The 22,170-nt window shown below is 36.5% G+C and overlaps 1 protein-coding gene across 1 annotated transcript in view; it reads right to left on the bottom strand.

Annotated features, from left to right (window-relative positions):
* The window catches only part of LOC150088566 (dnaJ homolog subfamily C member 17), a 238,703-nt gene that overhangs the window by 204,159 nt on the left and 12,374 nt on the right, over nt 1–22,170 (bottom strand). Inside the window, exon 2 of the mRNA XM_090370234.1 lies at nt 11,187–11,256. Within this exon, the coding sequence (XP_090226360.1) occupies nt 11,187–11,256 (70 nt within the window). The remainder of the gene's footprint in view (nt 1–11,186; nt 11,257–22,170) is intronic.

The raw sequence follows: 22,170 nt of genomic DNA, 5'->3' as shown, positions 1-22,170 counted from the left end.
TGGCATAAGCAACAGATACCCAAAGATTGGGAAACAGGAATAGTATTCAATTTACACAAATTTACACAGAAATAACCCTAACAACTACAGAGGGATAACACTGCTAGCAACTGCTTCAAAGCTATACTCTAATATACTAAAGAATAAACTTAATAAATACAGTGAACAATTCTTAGAAAAAGAACAATGTGAGTTCAGAAAAGGGAGAAGCACAATAGATGCCATTTTCTCATTACAACAAATTTTGGAGAAAAGAAGAGAATTCAATCTATCAACATTTCTGCTATTTATTGATTATGAAAAAGCATATGACAATGTAAACCGGGAAAAACTTGGACAGATTCTATGTGAAGAAAATATCCCAACCCAACTCCGAAAAGCGATCCAAAGCCTATATAAAAACTCAAAAGTCTGCATAAAATATTTTAATCGTCAACTCTCAGACCCAATTAACACCAATAAAGGAGTCAAACAAGGATGTGGACACCAACCAAATTTATTTAATATCTACATCAATAAAATTATTAAAGAATGGAAAGAAACAATTAACAATAGAATACAGTTGAATAACAGGAATAAAATCCAAACTATATTATATGCTGATGACCAAGTTATAATTGCAAAAATCCGAAGATGAACTACAGATAGCAGCAAATGAACTGAATAAAATAGGTAAAAAGTACGAGATTAAAATCTCCACCTCAAAAACAAAATCAATGGGATTATGTGGAAAAAACATACAAAGAGTCAAAATTATTATTGATGACAAAATAATAGAACAAATATCTGACTTCACCTATTTGGGAAATTTAATATCAAATGAAGGGAAAGACATCCATACTAAACTACAAAAATAGAATAAAATGAATGGAACGATTAAATGCCACTTCGGAAAACAAATGACAACTGAAACAAAATTACAAATGCACAACATCACTTCAAAATCAGCCCTCTTCTACAGCTGTGAGACTTGGGTCATAAATAAGAAAGATGCACACAAACTAGAAGCAGCACAAATGAAATTTTTAAGACCATTATTAGGCTTTACAAGACTAGACCACCAAAGAAATTTAGATATCCACGAGAAATTAAAAGTAGATAACATAGCAAATGACATAAAATGTTATCAGAAAAAATGGATCAGCCACCCAGAAAGAATGAACCCAGACCGGATCCTAAAATTAGCCTTTAACTACAAACCTACAGGCAAGAGGGATGTGGATCGACCAAGACAACGATGGCGAGATCAAGACCACCTCCAAGAGCTACAACGGAACAGGTCTTAAAAGACTTAAGCCGGACCAAATTCATGATGATGATATTATTTTAATTATTTGCTATGGCGGGCCTTTAATATTTTTTCAAATTTCCGCCAGGGCAGGCCTTGATTCACTCCCTAAAAATAAAATATGCAAATGCAGTGTTATCATTAGAATAAAATTCTACGTTACAAACAGTAAACTGAAAAAAATATTCACTATGATGCAAAATTCAATATCAAAATTCATTTTTAATCGGTGAGTTGATGTGTGAATAACAGACTGTTGAATATGGACCATCGAATAAAGGTGAGTTGCTCTCTTAACGCAGTTGAAGATCACCCCATATGTTTTGCTGATGCCACCATGTTTTCAATGACGTAATTCAATAATGCCCGCGATGGGCCGTCTAATGCAAACTGGCGCAAACTTAGTCTGCCAACAGCCAACCACCTTTAGCTGCCGCCATGATAGAAACCAGCCACTTGCTGTTGAGCGTCAGCAGGTCGTCATCAGTCTGTGCTAAATCCGTACCCATGGAGAAAAAACGTAAATATTTAGATTATCTAAAATTTGGCTTTAGCACCTTGATCAGCAATGGCATAGAGAAGCCACAATGCATTTTGTGCGATGTCGTTCTCAGTGCTGAATCTATGAAACCTTCAAAACTGAAACGTCACTTAGAGACAAAACATTCAGAACATACTAAAAAGGATTTGGAGTTCTTTCAACGACATGAAATTGGTCTGAGACGTTAGAGACTTGATCCTACAGGAAGTTTTCGGCAACAGAGCACAGCAGGAGCAGTGCAAGCATCATATGAAGTCGCATATGTAAATTGGAAATTGCCAAACAAAAAAACCCTTACACGATTGGAGAAACAGTCATCAAGAATCAACTTCAACCCTGCATGTTGAAGTTAATTCTTGGGGAAGCCAGCGAGATAAAGATGCGACAAACATCTCTGTCCAATAACACTATTCAGAGGTGCATTTCAGATATGTCCGTAGACGTGAAAGAGCAGGTTTTGAATGAAATCAAAGTTTCTCCAAGCATCTCCGTAGCCAGGTGGGCAGGAGCAGCAGTGCGCAGCACACATTTCTTGATTAGACCGGGGTTCGAGCCTGTGCCCACCAAATACGGAGGATGCGGAAAGGTCAGGGAATGACCACCGCATATTCCCCTACAGCAATATGGCCTTAGCTGCTAATGCTCCTTAAAAAAAAAAAAAAAACCCAAACCAAAGTTTCTCCATTGTTTTATTTTCAAGTTGATGAATCAACGGACGTAAGTTCATGTTCTCAGTTGCTTGTCTTCCTGAAATATATTCATTTGGATGACATCAAAGAAGAGTTCCTGTTTTGTAGTGCACTTGAAACTACACGTGACCCCCTCTTAATGCTGATAATTCGTTCCGAAAAAACAGAGCACTAAGTGAATCCGCGCTAAGCTAGTGCCGCATTCCCATAAGGTAACATATGTATTTGTGAGTTGTGGTCGGTGTCATAGGATATTTCCTAATCAATAATAAACGGTAGCGAAAAGATGCACAAATGTCGGTCAAATATTTAATATTCAAATATTTGTACATATAAAATATTCTGCATTACATACGTATAAATTATGTATGTGGTAACTACTTGCGTATCAAAATTAAACTTAAAATTCCAAATGAAATCATGAATTTAATTGATATAAATTGATTTAATTTAATTGATGAATTTAATCATGACAAATATTCAATTTTGGCCCTCTTCCTGATAAACTAAAAGGGGTTTTAATTTTAAATCCCCCACAGCGTTACCACCCAATAATAAAGCTTTGAAACTTGGCATGTTTTTTTTTCTTCTTTCGATATGAAACTTCTTTTAAGCATTCGTTACCAAAAAAGTCATGCTTCATCTATGTTAAAAACTTGTTGAGAAGTACAGCCAGTCCTCGTATAACACGTGTTTACACTACACGAATTTGATCATACACGATTTATAAATAGGGGAACGATATCTTATATAACACGAACCGAATTTGCTAATGCACGATTCGCCTTTGTGTTTACAAGAAATGGCAGTCGAACGCAGAATCACCCCAACGGAACGCAACATGATAGGAACGAAGAGAAGATTCTGAAAATGTATTTATGTTTTTTATATCAGTGAAGGGGAAACACATTTCACCATAATAACGTAAAAACCAACACAATTCCAGCTATCGGTATAATCGCAAATGCAATTAGATCGAATTTACTACCAGTTTATAACAGATTCCAATAGCAGCAATGCAACTGGAAAAATTGTTTTTATTGTTTTATGGTAGTAACCCCTAGGAATGTGCTTTAGTAAAATGTGAGGTGTTAATAGTGTATCTCTGCCTTTACGGTGTTGTTTATTCAGTTGCTACACGGGCGATCAGCTTTGTTTATGTGTATCAAGCGTGCCTCCTCGTTTTGTAATTGTGCTTTATTCCCTAAAAATGAGTAAAATACTTAAAAGGTGTGAAAGGATGCGTCCTGGTGAAGACACTGCAGATTCAGAGAGAAAAAGAAAAGCAATATCGATAAACAGAGGCGGACTGAGTCAAAAATTCTTGCCCGGGAAAATTTATAGCGGCCTCATACTATGGTTTATGGCCAAAATCACACCGGCCTCTGGTGTGATTTTGGAAGAGGAAAAAATATGAATTTGTGAAACGCTTTGAGCGAAATGAAAGACCGTGTGATATTGCACGTGCTACAGACCTAAATGAGGCAACGCAGAGAATTACAAAGAATGCAGAGAAAATAAAAACAACTTTCATAGTAGGAACAACTCAAAGTGTAATTAAAATCCATTAGATTAAGACACAGTAAGTATTTTATTATGATTGATTATTGTGTTTGGTAATGCTTTGGTTACAAATGTGTGTTCAATCTTGGGTGGTCGGCACATAACCCTATTTTTCCCATAGGGCCTGTTGTTTATATTGCACGATTTTGCATTGCACGAGGGTTTCTAGGAACACAACTATCGTGCTATACGATGACTGACTGTATAACACATAACCCTCTTCAATAATTTTAACAAGTTCATTTTTGAAAGTTTTGGCTCCTTGATCTGCACTTGCAGCATCTCACTGGATTTTAAATCTATTCAACCAGCCCTTACTAGTTTTAAATGGTTCCACTTTTTTTTTTTTTTTTAAGTGAGTTTTCTTCAGATCGTCATACAGGCTAATCTCTCTCTCTCTCTCTCTCTCTCTTTTTAAATAATATTTAACTTAACTGAATTCTGCATTGGATATTATCTTCAATAAAATTAGTTTAAGTCTCTCCATTTCAATCATAATAGCCGGCCTAGCCCTAGTTGCTTGCAGTGGAATAGCTGTCTTTCCCACTGCTAAAATCAATTCTTTATTTGTTATAATTGCTCTTAAGAGTTAAAACTGCCAGTCCTAAATTATGGCACACATCCGCTTGTCGCTGACCGGAATCGATTCACTCCAAAATGTCTAATTTAATTTTCAAATTCAGTCTTTTTTTTTACATTTGTAGTCATCGTTCTGCATCCAGGTGTTGTTGCCTTTTCATTCTTATCCACCATTATTAGCTCTTTGAAAATGTAACTGCATTGGTTGCGTTAATTATGATTCAATGTTTGAGTAAACTGTCCGTTACGCATGATGTCTAATACTGTACTGAGTGATTACTAGACTTCGGATAAATGCATACAGTATACCACAAATATTACAAGCAATATACTTCATCATTTTTTAAAATGTTGATCTCGGAATTACGTAACAAGACACTGTACTGCAATTAAATTATGGTGGGAAAATTTCTCAAGTCGGTGTGGGAAACATTTTAATGCTGTTTTGCTATTCATTTTCAAGCTATCGATTTCATCAAATGAAACGATTTTGCTAAATATGCCAAAAATGCAATCTGTAAAAGAGCATCATTATAGTGATTTGTGACAGCGTTATAGTCAGATACGGGTTTTAATACACGGCATAACTTCAGGAATGAGTTCCTCGTATGTAGACAAAAATATTTTATATCAACATAGTTCCGGAAATGCTTGGTTCCCAAGTTATTAACCGGAAAGTCTTATCTCCCGCAAGTGATTTCCTTCATCACAAGGTACTGACAGAATCTGGTGGTTTTCCATTCCGACCATGTACTCAAATCAGGAGCAAGTGGATATGCACTTTATGTACGGTTTGGCGGACGGCAATGCTCTGGAGGCTCATCTTTTGTACCACGAAAGGTTCCCAGAACGAAGATGTCCAGACAGGAAAACGTTTGAAGGTATCCATCACTGTCTTTGTGAACATGGGACCTTTACAGCCCATGCTGCCGACAGAGGACGACCAAGATCTACGAATCCTGAAGTAGAGGGGTGAACCAACTGCCTGGCCTCCATGCTCACTGATTTAAACCCACTAGATTTCTTCTTGTGGGGCCATTTAAAGTCAATGGTGTATTCGACTCCGGTAGCTGATGTGGAAACTCTCCGCAATCGAATTGTGGCAGGCTGTGAGACAATACGAAACATGCCAGGAATTTGGCATAGTCTTCGCGAATCCATGAGACATCGGTGTGAGGCCTGTATTCAGGCAGGAGGTGGACATTTTGAATAATTACTATAAGGTGATGTGAACAGTTAAGTGGCATAGACAGACCTTCAAAACGCGAAAACCAAGCATTTCCGGAACTATGTTGATATAAAATATTTTATTGTTTACACATGAGGAACTCATTCCTGAAGTTATGCCGTGTATTTTTGAGACACCCTGTATAAGAACAGCGTTATAGCGAATCGGTGTAAAGCGAACCGCTTTATAACGAGGGCCTGCTGTACTACAAAAGGTGAAGATATTATGGAGAAGATAAATAGCTTTCTTGAAACTGGAGGACTACAGTGGAAAAATGTCTGTGGAGTTTGTACAAATGGGGCACCAGCTATGCTAGGGTCAAAGTCGGGCATTCAGACAAAAGTGAAAGAACTTGCTCCACAAGCAAAGGGCATTCACTGCATGATTCACTGATATGATCTTGCAAATAAAACTCTTCCAGCTCCTCTGCAAGAGGTACTTGATTCTCTGATCAAAATTGTGAGTTACATCAAATCTAGAGCCCTCAACACTCATCTGTTTAAAGAATTCTGTAAAGACGAATTTTGATCACGGGGTTCTTCTTTTCTACACTGCTGTATGCTGGTTGTCGAAATGTTGTCAATCTTGTCTTTGAGTTGAAAGATGAAATCAAGTTGTTCCTGGAAGTGCAAAGGAAAAATGACCTTGTGGCTTATTTTAATGATGAAGCTTGGAATAAAAGAGTTGTTTACTTAGCAGACATTTCAGACTAGCTAAATAAACTGAACCTGAAACTTCAGGGAAAGGAAACACACATTATCCAATTTAAAGACAATCTTCAGGCATTTGTATCCAAGCTGCAAAACTGGCGTTATCTTGGAAACATTGCCATGTTTGAAAAACTCTGCAGTGTGGTAGAGGAATCTGAAGATGAACTGGATGAGAAGCTGAAGGGAGGAGATTACTGGGCACCTTGAATCCCTTGAAAAGGAATTTCAGTGGTACTTCCCTGAGCTTATAGAAGAAGCTGCTGCACCAGTACGAAACCCATTTTCAATTTCCCTGAATGTAGCCAGCATTCCAGATGAATTCTTGGATCAGCAGAACGATTCTTCGGCATGTAATTTGTTTTATGAAAAATTGCTGACTTAGTTCTGGTGTGCTATGTATCAGTAATATCCAAATGTCACCATGCTTGCCTTTCAAGTTTTACTTCCATTTGCCTCTACATATCTCTGCGAGAGTGGATTTTTAACGTTTCTTCATATCAAAACAAAGGCAAGAAACAGACTGAATGTTGAGGATGACATGAGGTTGGCTTTAACCAACACTCAGCTGCGAATTTTGAAGCTGGTTGCCCAGATGCAAGTACAACCATCGCATTAAATATTAGGTTAATTAAATTTTAGGTTAGAATTATATTCTGAAAAATCTATTTTTAATGTGTTTTCTTTACCATATTAAAAATGCCTTTTTATGCAAATGTAGGGGTCTCAGGTTACTTGGCTATTATAAAAGAGCGTCACAACTCAAAAAAGGTTCGGAAACACTGCTTTAGACCAACGATAGGAAGACACAGCACTCATGATGCTAGCGACAACAGCAGTACAAGGCTAATGGACTTTGTCACAAGTAAGAATAGAACTGACCATCAAGCAGTACATACTTTGACCATAAAAATATTCACAAGATAACCTAGACCTCCCCAGACAGGTTAACCAAAAATCAAACAGACCATGTTTTGCCAGAGAGGTGAGATGGGTCAGACATGATGGACATAAGAGCATACAGAGGAGCAGATGTAGACTCAGACTACTTCGTGGTCCATATCAAGTACAAGCAAATAGGTTAATAAAGAGACTCATTTTAATGCCCGGATACTTAATAGTAATGAGGCAATCAAGAACAATTATTAGAAAGTTATGTGGGAAAGACTAAGAAACCATTAAGCAGAATTTCAGGAAGGAACTATAGAAACAAATTGAAAACTAATCCAGAATGTAAAGGCAATGGAAGTAACTGGGCACAAAAAAAGCAAAACCAAGTGATTGGTTTGATGACAGCTGCAAAAGAGTGCTGGAGAAAACAAACAGGTGAGAGAAAAAATGAAGCCGAGAAGAACCAGGCAACTTTTCAACAAAAGGAGAGGGGGGGGGAGAGGCACTAAATGAGAACTAAAAAAGAAATGACAATAGGAAGGAAACACTAAGCATGTTCTGAGGAGCAAGAGAGAAAGATAAAGAATGGATTGCAGGCTGAACAATTTGTAAGGATAAGAATGGCAATATGTTAGGAGATGAAGGAAAGATGAGCAGAGTATTTCTGAAGAGCTGCTCAATGTGGAAGAATGCAAACAATGAACAGGGAAGAGATAGACATGGAAGAATGCCTAGCAGACCAAGAGAACTACCACCAATAGGAAAGGAAGAGATTGAAGATGCAATGAGATATATAAAAAACACACAGTGCCTGGGGAAGATGGTATCCAAGCAGAGCTCATTTTATCATAGGATGTCATAAAGTAAGGAGGAGAAGAACTGAAAGGAGAAATATATACGAACTCATTAAGGAAATCTGGGAAAAGAAATTGGTGTCCCAAGAATGAAGGACTGCTGTAATATGACCCATCCACCAAAAAAAGATGACAAAACTGGCTGCAGTTACCACAGAGGAATATCTTTGTTAAATGTCAAAGGTATAATATAAATATAAGATATTTTCAAAGGTTTTGACCTGGAAATTGGCAACATGCACAAAAACAACTAACTGGTGTGTGTTTTTAGGAGGAACGGCTCAACAGTCAACAAAACTGCCACAGTAAGAATGATACTGGAGAAATACTATGAGTTTAATATTACTGTATACCAGTTATTCATTGATTACAAACAAGCTTACAATATTAACAATAGAAACAAGCTATTTACAGTCCTGAGAGAAATTAACATAACAAAAATTGTCAATTTGATAAAAATGACCCTCAGCAATACTGGAGTTAAGGTGAAAATCCAAGGACAGTTTTCTAAACATTCAAAGTGAGAAGAAGATTAAGACAGGGATATATCCTCTCAATGACCTTCTTCAACTTGAGCACAGAAGCAGCCATAGGGAAAATAACAATAAACCCAGAAAGCACTTTATTCAACAGAATGGTGCAGCATATGGCCTTTTCTGATGATGTAGTAGTTAAGTAGAACAGCAAATTACCTGAAAGAAATCATACAGCAACTGGAAGAGAAATCAAAGGAACTGGGCCAAAGGAACACCAGAAACAAAGACATATTTGAAGACATTATGAGTTTTAAGATTGGAGAAGGAAAGAGTTTTGAGAAAGTGAAGCAGTATAAGTACTTGTGCGGTACTATTACAAAGGACAGCAAAGTCAGCACGGAGGTGCTAACATTCTGTCCTTTGTAAAGCTAGAATAGCCAATGGTAACAGATGTTACTTTGCCTACCAGAAACTACTTAAATCTTCAAGTGTTTTGGGGAAGTTGAACATTTACAAAATGATAATAAGACATTCTTCTATGTTATTGAGCCATCAATGACATACAAAGTGGCAGACATTGTTAAGGAAGCTAAGGCCCTACGGCTATAGGGCCAGGAGAGCAAGTCAATGAGAATGCATGCTGACAATTGAAATGTAAGCACTATTTATTTTTTCCTTTTTATTTTTTGGCTGGTGCAAGAAAATATGGGGCTTCCTTGCACCATATGGGCTAATACTAATTCATTTTACATTGAGGTATTTGTCTTATGATACAATTTTTCTTATTTCGCTTTTTTTCTTTATTTCTCTTTCTTATGAAATAACAATTGAGGATATAATACCTGAAGCTTCTTTTAGATTTTAATTGGTTTTGCTACTAGAAATTCATACATAACTGTTCTGAGACTAGCCCACACTTGTATCTGACTGGATGTAAAAACCTTTTGTTTTCTGATGAAGGAGACTTAGAACCATTTAGGAACCATTTAGGAACCATTTTAGGTATTAAAAAATGAAACATTTGAAATCAACAATAAAAACTCAAATATATATAGTGAAAATCAAAGCTATTTTTAAAGATATGTAAAAAATAGAAAAACAAATATCAAGTTATAGGAAAATAAAATTTATTCAATGGAAAAAGTTCCTGAACATACCATAGTTTTTAATTTTTTATTTTAATGAAAATTAGGGGCTTCTCCCCCTGCTCGCCAACCCCGTGCATGCTAATCTACATAATATGTAGAGGTATGACAGAGTAAGTCAAATATTTTCTATGTAAAAGAGACACCTGTCAAAATGCACTAATCGATATCTAATCAGGAAATGACCTATGTAATTATTTACCTGTGCATTTGTAGTGTACAGCATTAGCAGAGGCATACGATGCAAGAAAGCAAGCTTATGCAGCATCAGCCAAAAAAACTCCCATTTCACCCCTCCATTCGTTCCAAATGCCTGTCCAGCTCAGTCTTAAATTTATTTAGGCTATTAGCATCCACAACAAAAGATGGTCGAATAAATATCACTATGTAATTATCTACCTGTGTTTACAGAGGTCACTTAGGAAAAGGCCTGGAAAAAATTCAGGTCTTGGATACCACTCCATACTTTGACTAAAAGTCAGAAAGAAAGCAGTGATTGGCAGGTGCCACTCACTGTTTAGCCCTGCCCCCTTTCCTTCTAGGTCAGCATGCCTAGGGTGTTTATCCCTCCACTTGCCGCTGTTTTAAAATTGGGAACACGTTTTCTGATTTTAAAACAACGGGATAGGAGGATAACCACCCTACCTAAGTAACACCCCTCCTTGATGACACAAAACAATCAGAAACAAAACGCATTCACAATAATAATCACTCAATCACAGAACTCGACTGTACAATCACTCTGTTCAACAACAACACCCACTGCATGGAGACAAGTGGAACACAAATAATAGATTTCAGTCAAAGGCATTTTGCTTCGGGTTCCATAATACACGAGGAATATTGTTGCATCCGAAAGAGCATATTTATAAACTATACAAATATTTAAAATATTTACAAAATACTAAACTATTTACAAATATACAATATTCATTAATATACAAAACACGTTACAATGGAACATCAAATGTTCCATTGTGAAGCATGTGCACGAGGTTGGTGAATGTTATGGAGGCAGTTGTCAATAATTAATTGCATTTGTAGTGATGCAATTGCCTTGCCCTCTTCTCCCACTGGCTCAAATAAATATCACTAGGAGGAAAACGTTTTTAATGTATAGAAAGATTATGGAAAAACTGAAATGTGTTCAAGGCTTCTGCCACCAACTTTAGATAACTTAAGATAGTAACATTAGGTATTTCTTACTGAGAATGCCTTAACTTACCTGCTTTAGGGTTATCAGGATTTTTATCAGGGTGGCAAGTCAAAGCTTTTTTCCTGTAGGCTGTTTTAACCTGAAAAAAAATCATATAACCATATATAATAATAAACAATAACAATAGTAGGGCTAAAAATTATGGGTACATACACTCACTCTTGTGCAAATGGATTTTATTCATTGAAAATCACAGAAAACAAGCTGGTCAAAAGAACATACCAATATACAGCCACTCCCAGACTTATGTAATACTCGACTTACGGAAATTCAACTTTACGTAAGTTTTTCCTGGCCAGTGCAAACTTTAAAAAATCGTGGAAACGTATTTTGCATCCTATAGGAATATTGTAAAAATATCGCAATGTGAGCCCAATAACACTTTTTTTTTTTTTTTTTTGGCAATTCGTTCCAAGACCTCGGAAATTGAAATTTTCGCTATACAACTAAGCTATTTATTTCTCTAAAAGGCAATTTTTATAATGGAAATTACACTACACTTTCATCGTTATCATACACCAATGAGCCAAAACATTATGACTACCTACATAATATAATGTTATTCCTCAACGTGTAGCCAAAACAGCTCTTACCCGGTGAGGCATGGACGCTAGCTACAAGATTTCTAAATTGTCTTGTGATATCTGGTACCAAAATGTAACCAGCAGATCCTTTTGTAAGGTCCGTGGTTGAGACGCTGCAGATCGGAGTTGCTGTTCCAACACAAACTACAGATGCTCGATGGGATTGATGTCTGGGGAATTTGGAGGCCAGAGCAATACCTGGAAGTCTTCCTCATGTTCCACGAACCAGTCTCAAACAACCGGGGCGGTGTGGCATGCCGCATTATCCTGCTGAAAGACGGCACCACCAGAGAGGGGAAGACCGTTGCCACGAAAGGGTGTACCTGGTCAGCAATGATGTTTAGGTAGGTGGTAGACGTCAGAGTGCCTAGCACATGGATGAATGGACCCAGGGTATCCAAGTAGAACATTGCCCAAAGCATGACACTGCCGTCACCGGCTTGTTTTCGTCCCATGGTGCATCCAGGTGCCATCACTTACCCAGGTAAATGCACATGTACCAATGCACATGTACCCGGCTGTCCACATGGTGCAACAGGAAACGTGATTCATCGGACCAGACAACCTTCCAATCACTCAAGGTCCAGTTTCAATGCTTGTGCACCCATTGTAGGCGCTGTCACCAGTGAACCATGGCTAGCATGGGCACTCAGAGCGGCCTGCAGCTATGCAGCCACATTTTCAGCAGGGTTTGTGTACTGTGTTGTGACACAATACTCCCATCACCAGCATTCCAACTACCAGCGAATTGTGCCACAGTCGCCCTCCTGTTGTCATGTACCAACAGGGAGAGCCGTTGCCCACCTCGAGCATCGATGAGCTGTGCTCGTGGGTTTCCCATCCTCGGACCACTTTCAGTAGGTACTAACCACGGCTGACCATGAGCACCCTACCAGCCAAGTCATTTCGGATATGCTCTGATCCAGTCCTCTGGCATTACAATTTGGCCTTTGTCAAACTCACTTAAGTCCGCTGCCTTTCCCATCTGAAGAACAAGAGTAACACTGATTAACAGAGCTCAGTATAAGGTGTTTTTTATACCGTGTCCCAACCCACACTGTAGTTCACCTGCAATTGCTTCCATTTGCATAACGACTCACTGGTCATAATGTTTTGGCTCATTGGGGTATGTTCCATTATAAGAATCAATTTTGAACACCTTTGTGATATTTTTCTAAAACACATTTCTGGAGGTCACTACCAGAAAACATTAAAAACAATTTGCACTTTCCGATTTATTGGGCTTTTCTGTTAGTGCATCTAATTATAAACGAGTAGTAAGCTCGATCTTATTGCATTTGCAATAATCCCAATAACTGGAATTGTGTGGGTTTTTACGTTATTATGGTGAAATGTGTTCCCCCTTCACTGAAAACTTCAATCATATAAAAAACATAAATAAATTTTCAGAATCTTCTCTTCATTCCTATTTACTTATTACAATGGTGAAGGGAAAGTGACCAACAGAAAGTGCAAGTGCTGACAGTGCTAGGAAACGAAACAAAACAAAATTGATTTAGAAATGAAAATGATTAATTAAGAAGTATGAAGCAGGACAAAGTTTGCCATCTATTGCACGGAATTAGGTCTCGCTGTTTCAACAGTGAATACTATTTTAAGGGGCAGTGCGTGTATAAAAGAACATGTTAAAGGATCAACATATTTCACACTGGGGCCAGTCTGCACCAATAGCGATCACAAAACAGCGTTCAGGTGCTATATCGAAGATGGAAAAGCTGTTAATAATTAGGAAGGAAAATCATTAGATTTTCCTTCCTAACTTGCTGACGTTATGCCTGTCTCCTCTCTCTCTCTTTTTGTAATTTTATAATTTTGAAATTTTTGTAATTTTTCCTGTGCATGAGATAAAAAAATCGAATAATTCAATTTACATGTTCGTCGAACATTTCTTTTTTGCTTCTATCAAATTCAGTGTGCATAGTTGCGAGTGCGGAATTTCCCTAAATGCTTATTTAGGGATGTAGAATGGAAGATTGTAAATCTTCCATTCTACAATAAAATTTTACAACTAGCTTCCTATTTTTATGGATGTAATTTCAGCTGTAACAGTATCTGATTGGCTGCTACCATTTCTCAAAGTTTCCTTTTCCTCTAGCAGAGATATAACACTCCAGTGTTATATCTCTGCTAAAGGAAAAGGGAAAAGTTCTATTCAGCTACCAAAGCACTACTAACACAAAATATTGTAAATTATAAGAACAGAAGTGATTAAAAAAATAACTTTCATGATGTTTTTTAGGTTTATTCTTATCAGTACATTTTTCGTGATTAACAATTCATGAGGTCTGTGAAAATAAAGTATGCTCATAATAACAGAATCAGTTTTTAAATTGTAAACAAGGGTTTAAATGGAAAATTTTACAAAATGGAACACTCGTTAATAAAACATCTGATTTTTACTAATCAAGTATGCACATGACAGTAGCAATACATTTAATGAACCAGAATGGTGCACAGTAATGACAGTATAGTTGTGGTGATGGTAGTAGTTAAAAAAAAAACTGGCGTATTCATCAAAGTTTTACTTTCATTGTAATTTTAAACCATGTATATGTAATTTGTATAAATTTATTATGCCCTCTCCAACTGGCTAATATACTGGATGTATTTGAATACAGAGTTTTTATTAATTTATGACATTCCCCTTTCCCTGGCAGATGTACTGAAGCAGTAGAGTTGTTAAAACTCCTTTTTTCCATCACACCTCTGTGATCACAAGCATTCAGTCCCTTTCAACTGACTTGACTTTTATAGAACTACCAGGTGTTGTTGCACTACCGGTCACTAGACATTCCAAGCCCAGTTATTGTTAGTGTTATTTCATTTATAGAATGTAGTAGTCAAATCAAAAGTGTGATTTCCAACTTGCTGTCCAGTTTTACTTTTGTATACGTACATGAATTCACAGCGTGTGAAAGTTAATTATGTTAACAAACAAAGCTGACAACAGCATATTTTCTGATAAAGAAAGAAAAACTGGTGATAATCTGAGAGTATTACAGAAGCAATGGACTGACCAATGTTTTTTCATTGAAATGAAAAACAGGCCTGTTTGTTTGATATGTTAAGTCATTTCTGTTCAGAAAGAGTTTAAAGACATTATGATATTAAACATGATCTACACTTGACAGTATTCAAGGACAATTTCACAATGATAAACTTTCTGCACTGAAAAGTAAGCTTTTTGATCAACAGTCATTCTTCAAAATTATGAACTTCTAAGCATAATCGATTGTCAAGGCAGCTATGCAGTGGCAGAAATCACAGCTAAAAAACCGAAACCATTTTCTGATGGTAAATTTATCAAAAAAGTGTTTTGATCATGTTACTGAGGTTACATGCACACAAAAAAAAGCTCAATTTTCAAAAATCTGTTTATTTCCTGCAAACTACGGCTAGACATGTTGATAAGTCAGTATTCAGTGTTGGACATACCCTAAAACTGAAAGCCTCTAATTGCAAGTTTTATCCACTGGCACTTGATGAAAGTACAGATACTACTGATATATCCCAATTACCCTATTTTGTATATGGACATCGATGATTTCCAGACTACAGAATAAATGGCTGCCCTCGCTGCACTGAAGAACACAAATCAAGTGATTTTTATGCGGTTGTCAAGGCTACATTAACTTGATTGGATCTGAACCTCAACAACATATCAGATAATTATCAATGGAGCTCCAGCTATGGTGAGAACATGAGGTTAATTAATTGAAATTAATTAGATGAAGTCATGTTAACTGAAGATGATGCTGCACAAGTTGGAAATAATTTACTAATAAGATATTAGTTAGACATTAGTTAGTTACTAATTAGATATTATTGCATCATCCAGCAGGAGAAACTATATGCTAAGTTGCTGAAGATAGAAAGTATATATATCATGTCTATTATAATAAAAGTAGTCAATTTCATTTGAAATAAAAACCACTGCCACAGTTTCAAGAAATGCTGAATGTCAAGGACACGGAATTAGGGGATGCATTTCCTATTTTGAAATTTGTTAGTTAAGCCATGTGAAAATGTTGGCTTGGGCACTTGATCTCAAAGCTGAAATTCTGAATTTCATGAAACTGAAAAGAAACCCAGCAATTCAGTTTAAAGATGACAAATGTTGTGCAACTTTGCCTTCCTAGGTGACATAACTCAGCTTCTAAAGGAGTTGAACATGTGTCTCCAAGTGAAAGACTAGCTTATAAATACAATGTTTAATGATGTCACAGCTTTTGAAATTAAGCTTTGTTTGTAGGATTCACAATTATGCCCACTTTCCACTATTAGCAAACTGCAACATATGACTGCTAAAAATATCAATATGATTTCAACATTAAAAGAACAATTCAATGCAAGATTAAGAAAAAATGCCCTCTCTTCACTGACTTTTTTGCTCCATTTCATGTTAACGTTGATGAGGTACCTGAGAACTGGAGTGTATTGACATGCAATGTGATTTAAGATTGAAAGAAAAGTTTCATCAAGTTAATTTGATAGACTTTTATAAGTTGTATCAAAAGAAAGACAACCCTGTACTTATAATTATGCTCTCTTCACAAATTCACTCTTCAACAGTACATGTACCTGCGAGCAAGTGTTTGCCAGGATGAAACTTGTCAAGTGTTCTAAAGAATCTGTATCACTGACAGCCATCTTGAGAGTTCAGTCCAAGTTGCATCTTAAATTGTCCCCCTAATACAGACTCTTTGTGAAAAGCAGTGCCAAGTTTTGAAAATATCACAGTTTGGTAATATTTCATTTTTCATTCCTTTGCTTTTTTTTGATGTATCTTCCTAAATATTTTCAATATTAGTGTCATATAATCATTGTAAAGAATTTTTGAATTTGATTATTAAATGTAAAAAGCTTAACTCTAAATATAAACAATAATCAACAAAAATAAAATTCTACTTTGAAAATGCATAAATAAATAGAAAGGAACAATTTTTTTTTTTTTTTTGGTTCATGTGGCATTGATCTTTATAATTTTATTTTTTGGCCCCTCACCACAAAAAAGTTGGATACCTCTGGCACAGCTGAAGAAACAGACTGTGAAATTATGTGTTCATCCAAGGATCACATGCCCAAGAATCCAGTAACTGACATATTACATATAAACATATCTTGCCAAACTGTGGAGATTATGGACCAGCAGTTTCATTCCTTACAAAACAGAAAATGGGGTTTATGTTCCAGCAAGTTGGAGAATACAAAAACCTTAATTTTTAAACAGAAATAGAAAAAAAAAAATCAGTAATATAAGATATGAATCAAAATACTGTAAGTGTTTAACTTACCAGTAATCCAAATAAGAATACTTAAAATACAACTTTAATTTTTGTAGACTCCAACCGAGTGGATATGCACCAGCCTTTTCAATACAATGAAGTCAAATCATTAATACCATACTTTCTATGCATAATTCAGGAAGCATTATTTCTACTCACACAAATGAAAACTGAATTCATGGGCAAACTTTACCATAGCTAAATAAAACAGTCCTTTCTGAAATAGGAAGCAAAAGCATGCTATTGGGATGGCACTGAACTCAATGCTCATTCTCTAAAATATGTCATAAGTTTTAATTTTAACTATAACTGCATTTACTATTAAAATGCTTTGAATTGTAAAAGACCTGCACGCACACACACTATGTACTATACAAAGCAAGAAACTTTGTGCCAGGTCTTACAATTATCCAAGCTGTTCTGTCTAAAGGTAAGTGAATTTAAACAATACAGTGTGTATATTATGGGAGTGTATCACATGCTCAAAACGTTTACATTTTATATAGCAATTGTGAATCAGATAAATACACGTTACTATCATTTAATAGTAAGCAAACAATATCACTAGCCAACACGATGATTTTTACCTCCAAGAACTTAAATGCTTTTTTCATCAATTTTTATGTGTAGATTTTGAAAATCACTATGATAGTTTCACATCATGTCACAGTTATTAAATATAGAGGGAGTTACGTTTTATCAAAATATGCCAATTTTACATAATCTAGCCAGTAATGTATGACATGCTGATTTATTTTATGAGATATAAGCTAATTCTCTTAATTTTAGCAATCGATTCTGGTCTCGGTTTTCTTGTGATAAACATAATCAGACTTCTGCCTATGGTTCTTAGGTTCCAATTCCGATGCAACAATTTACAATTTGAAGAGAGCACACACTTAGTGTTTTTGGAAAAGATTTTTGTAGGCTGTGCCAAAGTTTTCCAAGTATTAACTAATCGTGACATGTTCTCAGGGTTGTATATCTATCCTTTAAACATAAACAGCCCCTCGAGAGTAACTTGAATTATACACATATCCCTTTATTTTAACATTAAACGTTGGTACATCTTTTGATGTAGACAAGAAAGAGACTTTTTATGGTGATTTTTGGAATCAGCACATTTATTTCCTATTTTCATTGCGGAGGCATGACAAAAAATACTTTTTGTTGGTTAGGGTATTTAACATTTATTAATTTCATTAATACCTGTTAGGTAGGTATTAATAGGAATAGGTGCATGTATGCTTGCACGTATACCAATGCTAGAAGTACAGTAAATAAATTTGATGAATTTGAAGTGTTGGTCAAGACATCAAACATGGATATTGTTGGGATAACAGAGATTTGGCGTCACCCAGATATAAGGAATGCAGAACTGGAATTTGGAGAGTACAATGTGTACAGAAAGGATAGACAGGATAGGAAGGGAGGAGGTGTTATAGTGTTAATTAAGAAAAACATAAAATCAAAAGAAGTGCATCCAGTTGATATAGATGAACAGTGCACTGTTGAGTCAGTTTGGTGTGACATAAGCACTTCAAAAGCAAAAATAAGAGTAGGAGTGTGTTATAGGCCTAATGACTTGAATGAGTACAATGAACAATTGTACAGAGAAATAGAGTGGGCTAGTAAATCAGAATGTCTTATAATGAGGGATTTTAACTTCACAGATATTGACTGGAACTTGTGGGTTGGTCACTCACACACTAGTCAGACTTTTGGGGATTTATTGGATGATTGTTTTCTGCAGCAGCATGTTCGAGAGGCAACCAGAGAGAGTAATACTCTTGATCTGGTTATCAGCAGTGATCATTCGTGTATTAAGAATTTGCAGATAAAGGAACCACTAGGTGGCAGTGATCACAGTGTACTGACGTGGGATTTACTTAAAGATTTAATTACCATCAGGGGTAAAGGAAAGGGTTTTTGCTTCCGTAAAGGTGGGTACAGTGATCTCAGACAGTTTTTAAATTCTGTACAGTGGGATCAACTGAAGATGTTACCAACAGTAAATTCTAAGTGGGAAGCCTTCAAGGAATTAATCGTGGATGCTACTAAAAGTTTCATACCCATTAAGAAATATTGTTCAAGGTTTAGGCTTAAATGGTTATCAAATGAACTAATGAGACTGGTGACAGAGAAGAAAAATGCATGGGATGCATATAAATTATCAAGTGACTCAGAAGCCTATGGCAGATATAAGCTAGTCTGTAATCAGGTCACAAAGGAGGTTAGGCAGGCGAAGGCAGATTACGAGAAATCTTTGGCAAAAGATGCTAAGAAAAACAGCAAGGATTTCTTTAGTTGTATAAACTCTAAAAGGAAGGGGATCAATCTGATTGGTCCACTTGACATCGATGGTTCGACTGTTGATGATCCTGCTCAGATAGCAAACAAATTGAATGAGTATTTTGCATCTACATTCACACATGAGGAATTATTAAGTTTTGAAAATGGCAGAAGGTTATCAAATTGTAGAGGGTACTTAAATGATTTTGTAATAACTGAGAGCAAAGTGGAGGAGAAATTGTTGAAGTTAAACAAAAGAAAAGCACCTGGGGGGTGGATGGGATCTCTCCAGTTATATTAAAGGAGGCGGCAAAGCAACTAAGCAAACCCTTAGCCATAATTATGAGAGCATCCTTGGACTCAGGGGAGGTTCCCACGGACTGCAGATGTGCAAATGTATCCCCAATTCACAAAGGGGGATCGAAGGGTGACACAAGCAATTACAGACCAGTTAGTTTAACTTCTGTTCTGGGTAAAATAATGGAGTCACTGGTTAAAGATGAATTGCCGGATGGGAGCGCACATCCTGTGGGTTGTCGTGAGCCCACACATGAGCATTGTGCTGATTGAATAAGCCCTCCCGAGTGAAATAAGCCTCATCCGTGAACAAATCATAGGCTAGAAAATTCAAGTCTTGTTGAACACTTTTTTGGAGAAACCACTGTGCAAAAGCCACACGTGCAGGATGATCTTGGGGGAGCAGTAACTGAACCCTTTGGAGATGAAAGGGGTGTAAGGAATCGTTGTGCCAGACATGCTGTGCACTACAACGAGACACTCCTAAGGCAGAGGCAATGGCACATGTGCTGGTAGTAGGATTATTCTGGACGGCATTCAACACACTTTTTTCCATGGTGGGAGTTCGCGTCGAACGTGGTCTTGCCCACACTACTCCTGTTACCTCTAAATTACCCATAATCGCACAAATTTTGATGCACACGCGCAAACAAACGGTGGTCCAGTACATGTCTGTCTGGGAAGCGTTCTCCATAAATTCGTCAAGCGGCTCATCCATTGCCCTCTGCTAATCCATACACTAGGTGCATGTCTGCCAGCTCACAGTTCTTATATCGATGCATGCTCTTCATGCGGCGACTACTGCTTGAATGAGTAAACCAGAAATTTTCCCTCTCGCGAACTGATGAACAGCGCCGTCTACCGACTTACAGTGACGTTTCCTGTTATGGGTTCCTATGCGATTCATTCCTTTAGATGTTACCTACCTCCCCTAAACGTTTGTACCAATATTTTTGAGACACCCTGTATATGCTAACACACCTAAAAACATAACTATATATTCTAATTTTCTCTACTGATGAAACTAACATGCAAGGTTGGGATATGTAACCTATAAAAAAAGTAAGTAACTATAGCTTGTTAATATCTTTCAAAATGATTGTGCAGGAAGGCATTAATTAAATGTTTTAACTCTACCATACTGATGTGTTGTTTCACTCAATATCCAGAGGCGTATTTAGTTGCCATCTTTTCAATACAAATTACTCTGTAGCACAGGCAATTCATATGGCATTGTTAATCTTGGTGCTCTGTCAAAAGTTGGAATCCGTTTTTCTCAAAAAATTTCAATGGCAGCTTCTATATGTTTATTTATAAATGGCTCACTCACCTGCTTGGTTGCCACACCATCTTGCAATAGACTCTCCTGAACAGGGGTATGATCATCTGACTTCCTATACTTCTCTAGGACATCTTCATTGAGCTTTTCCTTCACCTTCCTGGAAATGAAGGAAAAGCAGTTCCAGAACATTATCTTTTGAACTTACGGCTGCTATTGACCAGCCATCTCAAAACAATGACTGCTGATTGATTTCTCCCATATGGTTTTAAAATCTCAAGAAACCAGAAACAATTACTGGCCACAAATTTCTCAGCTGCCATTGAGGTCAGATTCTTCCCAAGACACTCCAATATTCTTCACTGCATCCAGAATGTTCAATCCTTTCCAAAATACATGGGATAGATATGATCTACCCCTTTCCTTCCCAGAAGGAAAAGGGTAGATCACATTTTATTTAGGCAATTAAGGCCATGATATGCCAAGTCCAAGTTTGCAGATGATATGAAGGGTTAATGATAGTAATCAGGGCATGCTTGCAACAAGATCTACAAAAATAATCAGGTGGACTGAGAAGTGACAACTGAAGTTTAACTTTAATATGCAACGTACTGCATATGTTCAGCAATAATCATATCAATGTGGTTTAAACTCTACATTTCAAAAGGGGAAAAAATAATAATAAAAAACAACACCGGATTTGAGCAGAAATACAGAATTCTGCAGATGATATAACAGTGAATTATTTTGTAACATCTTTCAAGACTTCCACTTTTTATAGCCAGCAAATACTGTTTGCATTTCTCTATTCCTTTTTTAGCCATATTTACAAAATCTGGTGCACCTGACAGGTATTCTAGGAAATGAGTTTTGGACATAACTGATGAAATCACACTAGTATTTATTTATTTTCACACTAACCATACATGATTTTCACTTACTTTTTCTTTCACTGTAAATCAGTATACAGCAGTCTGTATACTGATTTAGACTCACATGATCCCACTAGAAAATTCCAAACTATATTATTACTTATGGCACTCTGACTTGCATTTAAATCAGGATGATTTGTAAATTTTTAAATTTCTTGAAAGTATTTTTCACACTTCAGTAACTGAAAAGTCTTGACCTGCTTTCACAGAACGGTATCAGGTGAAAAAGAAAAAAAAAAGTGAAATGTAATTTCATTCTTCTTTATCCATGTACTATAGTTCAAAAATACAAATAAAGCCAAT

The sequence above is a fragment of the Mastigoproctus giganteus genome, chromosome 3, assembly GCF_048544385.1.
Source record: "Mastigoproctus giganteus isolate SK-2022 chromosome 3, ASM4854438v1, whole genome shotgun sequence".
NCBI lineage: Eukaryota > Metazoa > Arthropoda > Arachnida > Uropygi > Thelyphonidae > Mastigoproctus > Mastigoproctus giganteus.
The sequence above is the reverse complement of the archived record's forward strand: the minus strand, read 5'-3'. Positions and strand labels throughout refer to the sequence as shown.